This window comes from Lepisosteus oculatus, chromosome 9 (genome assembly GCF_040954835.1).
Source record: "Lepisosteus oculatus isolate fLepOcu1 chromosome 9, fLepOcu1.hap2, whole genome shotgun sequence".
In the NCBI taxonomy this organism is placed as follows: domain Eukaryota; kingdom Metazoa; phylum Chordata; class Actinopteri; order Semionotiformes; family Lepisosteidae; genus Lepisosteus; species Lepisosteus oculatus.
In genome coordinates this window covers 17,907,224-17,921,289 of record NC_090704.1, presented here as the reverse complement: position 1 = coordinate 17,921,289, position 14,066 = coordinate 17,907,224, and the positions used below count along the sequence as shown (strand labels likewise).

At 36.1% G+C, this 14,066-nt stretch overlaps 1 protein-coding gene across 3 annotated transcripts; it reads left to right on the top strand.

The window, feature by feature from the left end:
* Positions 1 to 597: 597 nt before the first annotated feature.
* Positions 598 to 12,261, top strand: mysm1 (Myb-like, SWIRM and MPN domains 1). Of its 3 annotated transcripts, none has more exons than XM_015355838.2 (20): positions 598 to 662; positions 1,447 to 1,525; positions 1,995 to 2,065; positions 2,291 to 2,365; positions 2,889 to 2,961; positions 3,229 to 3,291; positions 3,865 to 4,450; positions 4,866 to 5,064; positions 5,178 to 5,308; positions 5,713 to 5,816; positions 6,091 to 6,168; positions 6,773 to 6,861; positions 7,352 to 7,406; positions 7,485 to 7,535; positions 8,478 to 8,552; positions 9,579 to 9,767; positions 9,989 to 10,121; positions 10,492 to 10,597; positions 10,824 to 10,881; positions 11,028 to 12,261. In XM_015355838.2, the coding sequence occupies exons 1-20, from the start codon at positions 604 to 606 to the stop codon at positions 11,199 to 11,201; spliced, it is 2,448 nt and encodes an 815-aa protein (XP_015211324.1). In that variant the 5' UTR covers positions 598 to 603; the 3' UTR covers positions 11,202 to 12,261. The 3 variants fall into 3 exon arrangements, with proteins under 3 accessions (XP_015211324.1, XP_015211323.1, XP_015211325.1); XM_015355837.2 differs by having other exon boundaries at positions 3,229 to 3,327; XM_015355839.2 differs by having other exon boundaries at positions 606 to 662; positions 1,430 to 1,525; positions 3,229 to 3,327.
* Positions 12,262 to 14,066: the final 1,805 nt, after the last annotated feature.

The following is a 14,066-nucleotide window of genomic DNA, read 5'->3' as shown; positions in this document are numbered from 1 at the left end:
ATTATTGAAAATGAAAAGCAAAACTCCAGTTCCTTAATTTCGCTTTTGCTACACTAAATATGGAAACACCTGGTGATGGGTATTAATAACAGGTATCTACTATAGCACCAGTAACCACTAAATTTATATGTGTTCTCCAATTGTAATTTTGTTATAAAACTAAGAGTAGCAATGTAATTATTATTTTTGGACCCAAAAAATTCAGTGGTTTAAATTAAGTTTGATAAAAAACTGAATTTGACTACACAAAATGTAATCATGTTTCTCTTACAAGTTGTCAAACAATTGTGCATAAAACTTGTCACATTCAAAAGGGCATCCTTTTAGACTTTTAGACAGTTGTCAACAGTTTTGTGAAAAGAATGGGGTTATAGAATCACACAAATCGGGAACTTTAATATTCAGTATAAGCTCGATCAAAAAATATATTTTTATACTTTCATAACATTATTTAGATAAATGTTTTAAAAATGAAATATATCAAATATAAATAACGACATTAACTGGAGGTCTTCCACTCAGCAGATGTCGCTACAGAGAAAAACTTCGTCCTTTGAGCGACCTGTCACTTCTCTTTGTTGCTAGTGCTGAGTTTTAGAGAACATGGCGGAGGAGCTGGATGTTGTTGATATTGAGGGTGATGAATCTGAGTTGAATTTGAGGTAATGTGATGGAACAGTGTGTCTGTAATGTCTTACACAGTGTCAGTTGATTCAGAGTTTGACAGGAGTACTTTTACGAAATTTCTGTTTTTTTTAAAGGTCTCAGTACTTAACATATTGAAATGAATGGCGAAATGTCGAGAGTAAAATCCGTAATGTGAGTGTTAGATAAGTCAGATATTATAGATTTATGTTAATTTGAATAAACATTTATGTTGTTTTCTATATATTTTTTTCACATACCTTGTGGACTCGCTTTTTCCTTTCAGATCTTCAGCTATATAGAAATAGAACCTTTAGAGTGTCAGAATGTTTCTCCTAAAGATATTGCTACATCTGTTTTAGTAATACCGATGTAAAAGTATAAACAAGAAGACCTCGGGTATAACAGACCGTTTCAAATGTACGAGCAAGTTGTGTTGGAGAGCTAATCGTGCTATCCTGCCACCTTTGTCAGGAGGCTTCGTCTTCTCAGTAAACGCTTAGCATCTAATGAACGAAAAGTTACAAACGAGAGGAGACCATCTAGAACTAACTCAAGTTATCTAAAATTTGAAGAACATGAAGACCTTTTCCAAAAATATTTTTGATGCCACTTTAAGCCTATTCCCATGAGTAGTCTCAGAGATCTGACCTGTTGTCTTCGACATAAACTTTAATATTATAATACCGTACTTAGTGCAGTGTGGATTAAGTACGCACTAAACATGGCTGTGTTTAACAGCCATGTTTTGACATGGATACTATTTGAAATCTTTCTGTGATAGCCTGAAATGTATTTCAGAGACCCTGATGCTGGATCTGCTAGATTCTTGCAAGACCAGTATTTACAGTCATCATGGAGGACAGACAGTGGGTTGATAGTAAGTGGATGCATTTACAATGTAGTAATTTGCATTTGCAATTCAAACCTTCCTACATGACTGCATTGCTAACATTGTTTCTATTGTCATGCTTATGTGACATGTCTGGTGACATTTTATTTTGTCCACACTTTACAGCAGGAAAACAGAATACATCATGGAGTAAAAGCTCCTTCTTTCAATCTCTCCACAAGAGGCAGTTACAACCAAATGATGTCTCTTGCTCAATAACTTTCAGTTCAATTTGCTTTCATTTTGGTTTAAAGTTTCTGGAAACAAAATCTTCACTTAGGTTGTAACAGGTGGATAAGCAAGGTGGAAGAGATTGATATAACAGCATTCATACTCAGCTCTTGGTCTGCAGCTTTGAGGAAGCTCAAAGCTTTTGCCTGCTTGGTGTTATGTGAGTAGAAGTCTTTACACATTAGGTTTCACATTTAACATTAGGTTCTGCTCCTAACTCCCTTAGCCCTGGGCCTTGGACAGCTCCATCAGTGCTGAGAATAGAGCAGCTATTGAGAACATGCTGCTTGAAGAGGAGTATCCTTTTTTTGTTTCTGGACTGACTTAAAATGTGAACTCTTCTAGCAGGAAGAATCAGTGCAGCATAGACATAGTTGAGAAGTGTATATATATATATTTGTTTTCACCTCTTCTTGATTTTATTATTTCATTATATAAGTTAACACAGTTGAGAAATGCTATTAATCAAAGGCAGTCATCTCCAATGCAGTGATCTGACAGTTTTTCTTAAAAAGGTTTAAGATATTATCTAACAGGTAAGGAGCTTCCCAAGAACACCTGGACTGGTGACAAGCAAATGACCGAAAAAGTAAAGAAGTGAGTTTATCAACTTGATTTTATAACTCCGATAATAATTTCTTAATGTTATTATTTAGATATTAAGTCAGATCAGCTGTTTTAATGCTGAATTATTTGGTAAATTAAGACTACCCTTGAATTTTGCAGTTCTCTAGGTGTACAGGACTGACATTTCCTTTCATTTACGTCATTTATGACACTAAATATGATAAATTCTAAACGTATGTATCTTTATAAATACACATTCTTTTGCAGTCCCTAATATACATTTGCGGTAATCCTGTCTTATGATTTTGGCTATGTTTAATATTTGTACATATATTTACATAAATACAAGTTTTATATATAAACACAATACCTATTTTCTTAATACCTATTTTTTCTGTAAAAACATTTCTTATAAATAAATGTTTGTTCTGAAAGATGCTTCTTTTTTGTTTTGAATGGATCTATACTGTTGGCTATAGATAGAGTCAATAGAGTTTGTTTTAATTATTTTTGGTTTTCTTTTTTTTAAATTCTTTTGAAAAAATCCTTATAGGTCTCCAATTAAATCGGGTACTCAAACTGTTCGCTGGGCACAGCAGGAAAAGGATCTTTTTGAAAAAGGACTGGTAATAAATTTACTTTGACAAATTATACTGGCTATTGCACTGTGTATAACATCTGGATTTTTTATCATTTAGCATTTTTTTTATTTGTTTCTGTTTCTATAAAGATTTATGTTTATGTTTTTATAACATTATCACCAAAGATAGTTTTGTAGCTAGTACAGCTTAAAGTGTGGAAACAAATCCTAATAGTCTGTAATTTGAACTATAAGTGTAATAGATGTTGAACAGCATTAAAGATATTTCCCTCCTGTCTTTTTGATGTTTCAGACACAGTTTGGTCGAAGATGGACCAAGATAGCAAAAATGATTGGCAGTCGCAGTGTTTTGCAGGTGAAGAGCTATGCAAGGCAGTACTTTAAAAAGATGGTATGTCCTGAGTGTAAATAATAAAACAGAACCTTATCACAGTGAAGAACATTTATAACATTTGCTGTTCTTTCATTGTTGAGGTAATGAGCAATTACTGTATAAGCATGCTAAGGACAAGCAGGAATTTCAGAGTTTTTGCTGTTGTCAGATCTCAGAAGTTAAGCAAGGCTAGGACTGGTCAGGGAGAACATTTTGGTCACCAGTAGTTGGTACTCTTCGCATCCTGAACCTGCCTATTTGGTAATTAAAGTATTGGCCTTCATTTTTGATGAAGTGGGATACTTTCCTATGTGTGAAATGCTTCTGGATCCTTTAAAATTTAGAAGATACGGATCTTGGAAAGTATTTCATAAATACAATAAATTGTAATTATTTTATTAAGATATGCTAGATTATTACAGTATCGTGATTCTAGAACCAGTTATGTACCATTTTTGTCTGTGCATCTTTAGGACAGGGAAATGAGCGTAAGAAATTATATAACTTAAAAGGAAAATGCAGAGAGGGCTCATCGTCTTTTCAATATCTTCACAGACAAAGACTGAAAATTCCCTCAAACAGAGTTCAGGCGCTTCTATTCAGGATTCATCAAATGGCGATGTGGTAGGCAATAAGCCCAACTCCTTGAGGGCTGTGGAGAACCAAATTGTTGCCCTGCCTAATGCAGTCAGAATTGAGAGATTGTCAGATGATGAAGATGTGGATATCACTGATGACACAGATCAGGACACAACTTTGCCAGCCTGCAAGACCGAATCCCATCATCTGGAGCAGGGATGCATGGAGGACCTAGACAGCACAACCCATGAGGAGGCAAAGAGGAGCCCTGGATCAACTTCCAAATGCCAAAAAGAGACTCCCAGCTGCTCCTCAGACGAGTACTATACTCACCACCTTTTCTCTACAACATCTGTCCTTGGCAGTTCAGAGCACAGACCTACAGCAAAACAGCTTAGGAATTCAGATCTGTTTCAGTATGACACAGAGTCAGAAAAAGAAACTGGAGAAGAGACTGAGGAACGGGAGTTAAGGGCAGGCAGCCCAGGATTACAGAAGGAGAATGAGATTGTAGAAGGTTTGGGACAGTCACTGCTTGAAAGCGAATTTGCTGACATTGCAGGTAGAGTGAAGAAAGCTTAATTATTTAGCTACTGGTTTTAATTTGTTCCTTAGTTCTCTGGGTCAATATATAATCCGTCTATGTAGATTAATAAATTGTCCATTTGGAAGGTAAAAGAGATACAATGGTAACATACCTTTCAGAAGTATGATAGTACTGAGTGATAAACTGCAAAGTTTGTCCTGAAGAAATTAATTTCAAATGATCTTATAGTTAGAGTTTACAAATGAACTATGTTAATTATTTCTGAGTTAAAAGTCCATCAGTAATATTCTTTTTTGCCTATAACTGAAGAATACTGCTAAAAAGCTGTTTTTATCAACACTTTTATCCCATTAGCTTGCATAATTATATTGTAATGTGACATAGACTTAGCTGACAAAGTATGTAAACTCCTGAATGTTTTTCTCTGAAGATCCAACACAACGGCTTGCAGGGTCGGAGGAAGGCCTAGATGAAGAAGAAGAGTTAAAAGCCCCCGAACAAGAAGTGGAGTTGGACCCAAACATCATTACAGATGAGGAGAAACATGCCATTGCAGAGTTCTTTGAAGGTCGGCCTTCTAAGACGCCTGAGCGCTACCTCAAAATTAGGAACTACATCCTAGAGCAGTGGTGAGACAAGAACCTGGTTCTAAAGACTAACTTAGTGAAGACAGATGTTTCTACTGTGGCTATATTTACTTTGTCCATCTGTGTTTGAGTAGACCTTTTCTGTTTTTCTTAAGGGTGAAAAGTAAACCCAAATACCTAAACAAGACCTCAGTGCGGCCTGGCCTGAAGAACTGTGGTGATGTGAACTGTATTGGAAGGATCCACACCTATTTGGAGCTTATAGGAGCCATTAACTTCAACTGTGGTATTACTTGGAAATGAGAATAACACTTTTGTGATGTCTGGAATTTTCTTTCAATAATGTTCATAGATTGTAAGGGTGTTAGTTTAATAACCATTTGTAACTATTTTATTAGAGTACAGTAGCCTAAAGCTCAAGTGCAATCAGCAGTGCTTCACATCTGCTTGTTTTTTTATATTTATCCCTATAATGTGGAGACATCTGATGAAAGTCTGTGCTTTTTGCGCCAGTTATAACATGCTGATTTGTTCCTTGGTCAGAATTGTTTGTTCTTGCATTCTGTGTAGTAAAGAGACCAAAACTGTACAGCTTAAAACAACAAGTGCACAGCTATTGAAATTAACAGTTCTTTCAGCTTTTTGAGTCTTATCTGTCTACGAATTGATTGTGTTTCTCTGTTGTATCAGAACAGGCGATCTATAACAGACCAAGAACAGTGGATAAGTCACGTCTGAAAGAAGGAAGGGATGCTCTAGTGGCTTACCAGCTGGCTCAAAGACTGCAGTCTATGGTAAGGGCGATCTTTTCTGTCCTGCTAATGATAGAATGCCACTATTTTGCTTAAAGAATATGATCAAACTGAAAAAATAAATAAAACTCCATTAAACTATATATTTTAAATATTTTTTAGGTGTTGTACCTTTTTATAGTCTTTCTATTTTGCTGGTTCCTGTACACTCAATACAAAATATTGCCCTATATGAGACCCAGTTAGCTTTTATATATCCATAAGGTTATTAGTTTTCAGTTTATCATTTTGAATTACTTTTTTTGTCCTCCTAAAGCGAACAAGAAAACGTCGTGTACGAGACATGTGGGGTAACTGGTGTGATGCCAGGGACCTAGAAGGACAGACATTTGAGGTATTTTAAGTTCTTAAAGTACTTTTAACTTCATTTGTGGTAATATAACATTTTCTTTTCTGTTTGTTCCCATGGAAAAGAAGAGTTGGTTCAGCCATTTTCTGATTTATAATTTTGGGCTTATTCCTGTTAAAATAACAATAATTATGTTGCAAGGATCTATTGACATCTTTTTACAACATTAGAACTGTATCTGGCTAGATTCCATCTTGGACTTGTATTATCTAGCTTACAAATAGTTTCTCTTTAATTCAGCTGATGAAATAATTTCTCATTTTACAAAATGGCTGCCACACATCACCTAGTCGACTACAGTTTCATTGGCAGATGAAGTGGGTTCACTCCTGTATCTAATCACTTTAGGATCCTTCTGGGTGAAAGCATTATATAAATATAAGGAACCATTAATTATAAAATGTAAATCATTAATTAATCAGTACTGTGATCTGTTTAATAATCACTTTGGAGAGTCTTGCCTTATCAGGTTTTTTCCTCTCAATTATTAGCAGTAAGTTAGAATATTTAGCTTCTTGCTGACTGGTGTAGTTTAGTCACAAGGTTCTGTGAACTTTCCAGTTTTATAAGTTCTGTTTCTGTTTACCAGCACCTGAGTGCTGAGGAACTTGCCAGGAGGAGAGAGGAGAACAAGAGAAGACTCCCCAAGCCCAGTAAAGTTCCACGACAAACCAAAGGGTATATTAGACCTCTCCTTGCAAAGACTCACTGTCATGCAGGCTTGCAGCACATTTTCAAGTTTAAGGACCAAACCGAGGTCCTCCATGAGTTAAACATAATTAATTTTTTATGTGAGATAAAGAAAATACTTTAGATGTTCTATTTAATTTGTTTAAAAAGGAAAAATCGAATGACTTTAAAGAAACTAGTCAAGGTGACTTGCTTAGTTTGAAATTAACTTGCTTAGTTTGAATTACTGGAAGCCATATTAAATGCACTTTTCAACACAAGTCTTGATTTGTATTTAAAACCTCTAGTTTCAAATGTTAGTTACGCAGGAAGATCTAAATTTTCTTCTGTTTGTACAATAATGTTTTGTGCACAGAGACTGTGGTTTCAGTCCATTTAGTCATTCAAAGAGTTCCAAGCTAGCTAGAGCTCGGCAACTGTATCTCTCACTAGCCAGGCACTCTTGACAGTACTCTAATGTTGTATTTTATTCTTTCAGTACCTTTGACCCTTTCCAACTAATTCCCTGTCAGTCTTTTGGAGAGGAAAAGCAGGTAACCTTTATTTAGTTTGAAAATGGAACATTTATCTTTCCACAAATTATGTGTGCTTACCAACTAAATTATTTTCAGGAGCCTTTCCAGGTGGTGGTGTCTGCAGAAGCACTCATTGTTATGGATATGGTACGTCATATATTACTAATAAGTACATATAGTGATTTTATGATGTATGTCTATATTATTGGACCATGAATGTGTAGCACAGGACTAGGGTTGTTGCATCATTTTACCATTGCCGAACTGGGACAGACCACAAGCCAGACTACTTATGAATGCTAGTGATGAAATATTTGTCGGGATTCACCTAGTGGACCAAAAGTGTAAGGTTAGGTTTCCCTTTTTGACTGCTAGACCTGCATAAAATAAACAAATATCTTATCCACTTGATACCTAATTCTCAACACAAGATACTAGTTGTTGGGTAGCTTGTAAGCCACATGGGTATATGAAAAGAAAAATCGAAATATTTAAAGAAGCAAAAAATCTTGTGTACTGTTCATCTTGATCGGTGTACTATCAAAACACTAGGTTTCTCTTTCTTCATCCCACAATTGGGGGAACTAATTTTGAAATCGCAGTACTGGGAAAAGGAAGGAGAAAGCTTGACAGTGTGTTGGGTAGAGGATGGCTGAAACTGTGGCAGAGGTATCTAGGAGTGAGGTTATCAATAAGTTTACTAATTCAGCATTAAAGGTTATAAAGGGAATTCTTTAACTTCCCCACATTGCCTTTGTCCTCAATTACATTGCTGGGCAGGTCCCTCAGAAGAAAATGGTGGGAAGTTCTTTGGCCATTCTGTCCCATATTAAGTCACAATAGTCACTTCAAAGCTTTCTCTAAAAAAGAAGCAGCATATGAGTTTTAAATTTAGAACCTTCAGTGATGGAGGTTTTAACCAGAATGCTTTGTTTTAGTCTTGTGTCCTCTAAAGTCTAACCTTTTACGATAAGAGAAAAATACTTTGTCAAATGACACAGGGTTTAGCACTGTGTCAGGTGGCTGTGAGATAAGAGTGTATTGATCAGATGAGTACTGACCCTGTGTGTGACTACTTTGCATGTACAGCACGCTCATGTGTCCATGGGTGAGGTCATTGGGCTGCTTGGAGGAGGATACACTGAAAGCACAAGGGTTCTCAAGGTGAGGAGTCAGGATTTCACTAAGCTATATATATGTTGAAATATCAATCAAAATGTGGTTGCCTGTCTTTGTTGCCAGCCACATAACTGGTTCCTAGCATTTTCCTAGTGGACCTCTTGCAAACTGCTTGCCTTTTTTAGAGTGCCCATTGTTTTGGTAGTCAGGATGGACATGCTGAAACTGTAATGGATATTACATTGATCGTAATAAATAAAAGAGACATTAGCAAAAAGAGAATTAGCTGTTGTCCTGGAAGATGTTCATGAGTGTGGAGGAGTGGACTTTATTATTAGATGTATGCTTTAATGTGCAAGTGTTCTTAACCTAAGTTCTCTGTCTTATTTTCTCTCCAATGCATTGCTCATACTGTGGTTTTCTTCTGTAAATATTTTAAAAATTGTTCATGCTGTTAGCTGTTTTTTTCCATGCACAGTAGAAGGCATTGTATTTAGAAAAGTGTTATCTTTAAATTGCTTTTAAAAATGTGTAATAAAAATAAAAAGTTTTGATGACACCTTTAAATTTGTATGATATATATATAAATGTATGTGAATTGGAGCTGTTTCAATGTTGGCTTTGAAAGCTGTGCATCACAGAAAATCCAGGTATAATTCCTGGATTACACATGTATATTGTTGACATAAACCCAATAGATATATTGGAAAACCTACAAAAATACAGCGTGTTCATATATTATGATACTATTTTCAAGTTATTTGTGGTTCTTACTAAAATTTAGAAATGGAATGACTTATGTGTAGAACATTGTAATTAAAATGTTTAACTAGATTTTTACAGCTAAAAACCACCTGAAGTTTAAATAGGGACCACAGATTGGGAAACACTGCTCCAAAACCATGTCATTTTAACTGGAAGGAGAAATAAAAATTGCAAAGAATTTAAGGCATTTGGGAAAGAAAATAATTGGGGAAATTATATTAAAACTGCTACAGTCAAGCAAATCAAACTTTAAATTTGATTATCCGTTGTATGTATCTGAGTGTGTTGCTGTGCACTGTTCTGTAGATATGTGCCGCAGAGCCTTGTAACAGCCTAAGCACCGGGCTGCAGTGTGAGATGGATCCAGTCTCTCAGACCCAGGCCTCTGAGGCGCTAGCAGGGAGAGGGTACAATGTTGTGGGCTGGTACCACTCTCACCCTGCCTTCGACCCAGATCCCTCCCTCAGAGACATTGATACACAGACCAAATTTCAGGTGAGAGTTTATTCTTTATGGTATAGTTGGGATTTTTAAATACAGATTTATGTTTAATGTACAATATTTAGACGTAATAGCAGTTTAGGAAGACTGTTTCTGCCTTGTTAGCGAGGTTAATCGAGGGTTAAATACAGGTAAGTTTGGAAAAATGTTTTCAAGACTAATCTTTCTGTGGTACATGCATCCCCTTCTGAGTTGTCTTTGTTTTCTTCTTTCAGAGTTACTTCTTCAGAGGAGGTGCTCAGTTTATAGGAATGATCATCAGTCCCTATAATCCCACCAACACTTCTCCACATTCCCAGGTCACTTGTCTCGTTGTGAGTGAGGAGCTCAGCCCCATCGGCTTACACAGTACGTTCTTTCAGTGCCTGGAAGCCTCTTCACTGTGCACTTCATGTGTGTCTGTTTCAGTGTGCATATCTAGGCTTACACTCCAAAGAGTATGAGGACCTTTTCCCAGCATTATTGAAATTTTTGAATGCAGAGTTGGAACACAGTTTACAGACAACGACTAACAACAGGGCAGGAGAAAACATTAAATGGTTGTTTTTCAATATTTTCTCCCACCCTTTAGACAAAATACTGAATAATTTCCCTAAAACATTGTTTAGCAGTTGGTGATGTGTGCCATGTCAAGCAGTACCTTTTTATTTCTTTGGTTTATATGTAACATTCATCTGGAGGTAGATTCATTCAGGATATTTCTTTTGTTGTGGTACAGAGCTTCCTTTTAAATTTGAAATTCACCATTCTTCAGAGGAGCCAGATTGGTCTCTGGTGTTGAAGAAGGCAGAGTGGATCATTGAGAAGTACAGACTGTCACATGGGTAAGATAAACCTCCACTATGTACAGTGATCCATATTTGCAAAATAAATCTTTCAGATACTAGTGTTGGTTGCTAACAATATATTTTATTGTATTTCCCATGAGATATTGCTTTAATTCTGTTTTAATATATAAATAGAAAGGGGTACTAAATGCAAATTGTGCATTAATGACTTAATTCAAAAGAGAAGATGTAGGACAGTAACATTTTATTATTTTATTTGCAGAAGTGTACCAATGGACAGGCTTTTCCATAGGGATTCTGATCTTACCTGTTTAGAGAAAGTAAGTAACTGAAACTTTGGCTGCTTTGTATACAAGCTCTGTTATATGATAAAATAGTGTCACATAATGCATTTTATAAAGAAACCCAGACTTTCTAAGCATTTTGCATTATGCATTATTTTTGTTCTGTGATTTTTTTTACCAAGATGTTGGCTTCAATGCGAAAGTCTCTGGAGTTTCTTCAGGACACCACCGTGACCAGTTTCCTGGCCCAGATTGAGACTCTGTTCCTCTCACAGTTTGCAGCTGAAAGCAAGAGCACAGAAACACAAGAAATAGAACCCACAAGTTATAATGTACAGACACCTAGCACTGAGTAGGTGTAGTATTGTTAATATCTGTGAAAATATGTTCCACCTCTGGCCCTCCCTCCATATTTATAAATTTGTGGATTTTTCCTACTAACCCAGCCATTACTTATTTGTGTAACTTGGACTTTCACTATCTTCCCCTATTTGTCCTGTTATATAGTTTAATGTTCGTAGGGGAATATTATGAACAGTATAACTGTCAATATAAAGGCAACCATATTTGCTGACCATTTTACATTTTAAATAGTTAAGAAAAATACACAGCACTTTTGATATTATGCAGTAGATACAAACAAACATACAAGTATTTTCTGCCTTTTATCACCATAATTTAGCCAGCCCAGTGAGACACCACAGAGCTGCAGGCAGGCCTTCCCATTGTTGCCTCTGGTTCAGTTTTCACCTCCATCATTGTTCTTGAACTATACACTTTGCTTACGTGATGATGTGGATACACTTTTCCCATTAGTTTGTAAGATTTCATCTGGTTTCAGTGCAACACTGAATTAAAGAATTTTGCTGAGCAACCGTGTCGACCCAGTTTTTCAGATAGTGGAAAAGGATTCCACCAGAGCATCTGACTAGGTTACTTAAATACATGTGTTTGGCAGAGGACAATGTCCAGATTACATATAGTAATCACCAGGGAACTAGGGTGCAACAAATAAATCCTATATATAAGAATAGGTTCATTATATTAAATATTTTCTTTCCAGTATTAATACCTTTTAAGAACAGTGTTATGTAGGTTAAGATAAGATCACTTTATTGGCCATATACAGTTTCTTGTATTAGGAATTTATCTTTTTGCATACCCCAACTTGCTCTCCATGAGACACACAGACAGGGAGAGAAGCTTGGGGTAGGTTATCATGCATGGTGAAAATTCTCAGTTTGCCATCTGTGGTTTATAAGATAAATACCAGTATTTACAGGTGGGGGGGCATGCACTATTTCTTCTGTATTTTGTATATCTAAGTTCTGTATTATCACTGATAATTCTGGACATTATAAAATATCAGAGCCAAATATCTGTTAATACAAATTAATAAAATATTTGAAAAACGTGCATTTTCAATTTTTTCCATGCTTACAAAGCTAAGAAAAATGGATATGGGTTCTTTTAGGGTTGGACTTACTGCCTCTTTGAATAGAGGCTGAACAAAGGAGTACTTCCAGTCTGCAGGGAATTAAACGGTTTTAAAAGAGAGATTGATTAAGTGGGCAGTTGAGCAGATATTAAATGAGCAGCAGGTTTGACGGCAGCAAAAATGGTTAAAAAATAGACATAAAAAATACTTGGTCAGCTTGCTCCTTTCTTATTGGGTATCCAGATTGATGAATCATTTACGTGACTCTGAATCAGCTGAATGGAGGTGAAAATAGTGACCCTAATGTGTGTTCCCTTGAAATCAATTACATTACGAGCAGAAGAAAGCATGCTGAAATGTTATTGTGCAATTCACAACATTACTGCCATTTATAATAATATGATCTTGTTCTTTTGAATTAATTTTCAAATCAAATCTTTATTAGGTTTTTTATATTGAAATCTGAAGAACTATTCACAAAATTCTAGAAAGCTTAAACATAGGGGCCCTGTACACTTAGAGCCTCATTCACTAAAGACTGTACTTTGCAATTATCAACACCTGGTAGAGGAAAGCCTCAAGAAAAAATCAAGTAATTTCTCTTGCATTCTTTCAGCTAATGATATGTGTAATTAACATGTGGCAGGTGTGTACTTTGCATACATCTCCCTCATGATTTAACAGCATGGCGTCTGTAGACAGTATAATAATAGTAGAGAGAAAAATAGCCATTTAAAAACTGTTACTTTTCTTTATAATCTTTCTATATTTTTCACAAAAAAAGAAAGGAGGGGTAACAAAAGAAACTTAATCCTCTCTGCATGCATAGTTTTAGAAAAAGTATTTTGGATAAATGTTTTGGTCTTCATTTTGATTTATCAATCATGATGACACTTGATGTATTTTAGTGGCTATAATTTGCATAAGCAATAAATCATCTTATTAGTGAGAAAAAAGGAAATCAAAGAAAAAAAGAATGGAAGTAATATGGCTATTATGCCAGCAGCCATATCACCCTGCAACTCACAACTGGCAACCCACTAAAGCTAAACAGATGTGAGCCTGGTCAGTACCTGGATGGCAGACCTGGGACAAATAAGGTTGCTGTTGGAAGACCAGCAAGGGGCACTCACCCTGCAGCCTGTGTGGGTCCTAATGCTCCAGTATAGTGACAGGGATACTATACAATACAAAGGTGCTGTCCTTTGGATGAGATGTTAATCTGAGGTCCTGACTTTTTGTGGTCATTCAAAAATCCCAGGGTGTTTTTCGAAAATGAGTAGGGGTGTAACCCTGGTGACCTGGCCAAATTCCTCATTGGATTTTAACAATCATGGCCTCCTAATAATCCCCATCTATGAACTATGTTCTCCTCCCCACTAATAGTTGATGTGAGGTGAGTGTTCTGGCGCACTATGGCTGTTGTCGCATCATCCAGGTGGATGCTGCACATTGTTGGTGATGGAGTGGAGTCCCTAATACCTGTAAAGTGCTTTGAGCGGAATGTCCAGAAAAGCACTTCATAAGTGTAAGCAATTATTACAAAGAGAACAATGGCTTATTGCTACCGTATTGGAGCAACACCTCGGACGGACTCATCTGCAGTGAAGCCAAGTCCTTTTGAACAGTGAATTGAGGCTTTGATGGACATTTGATGGCAGGTACTGTATGTAGAATAATAATTGTTTTGTTAACAATTTCAAGCTGGACAACACATACTATGTTACCTACAAAACCCTAAACAAGTATAAATACTGAATGATTTGAAAAGTAACTTAGACAA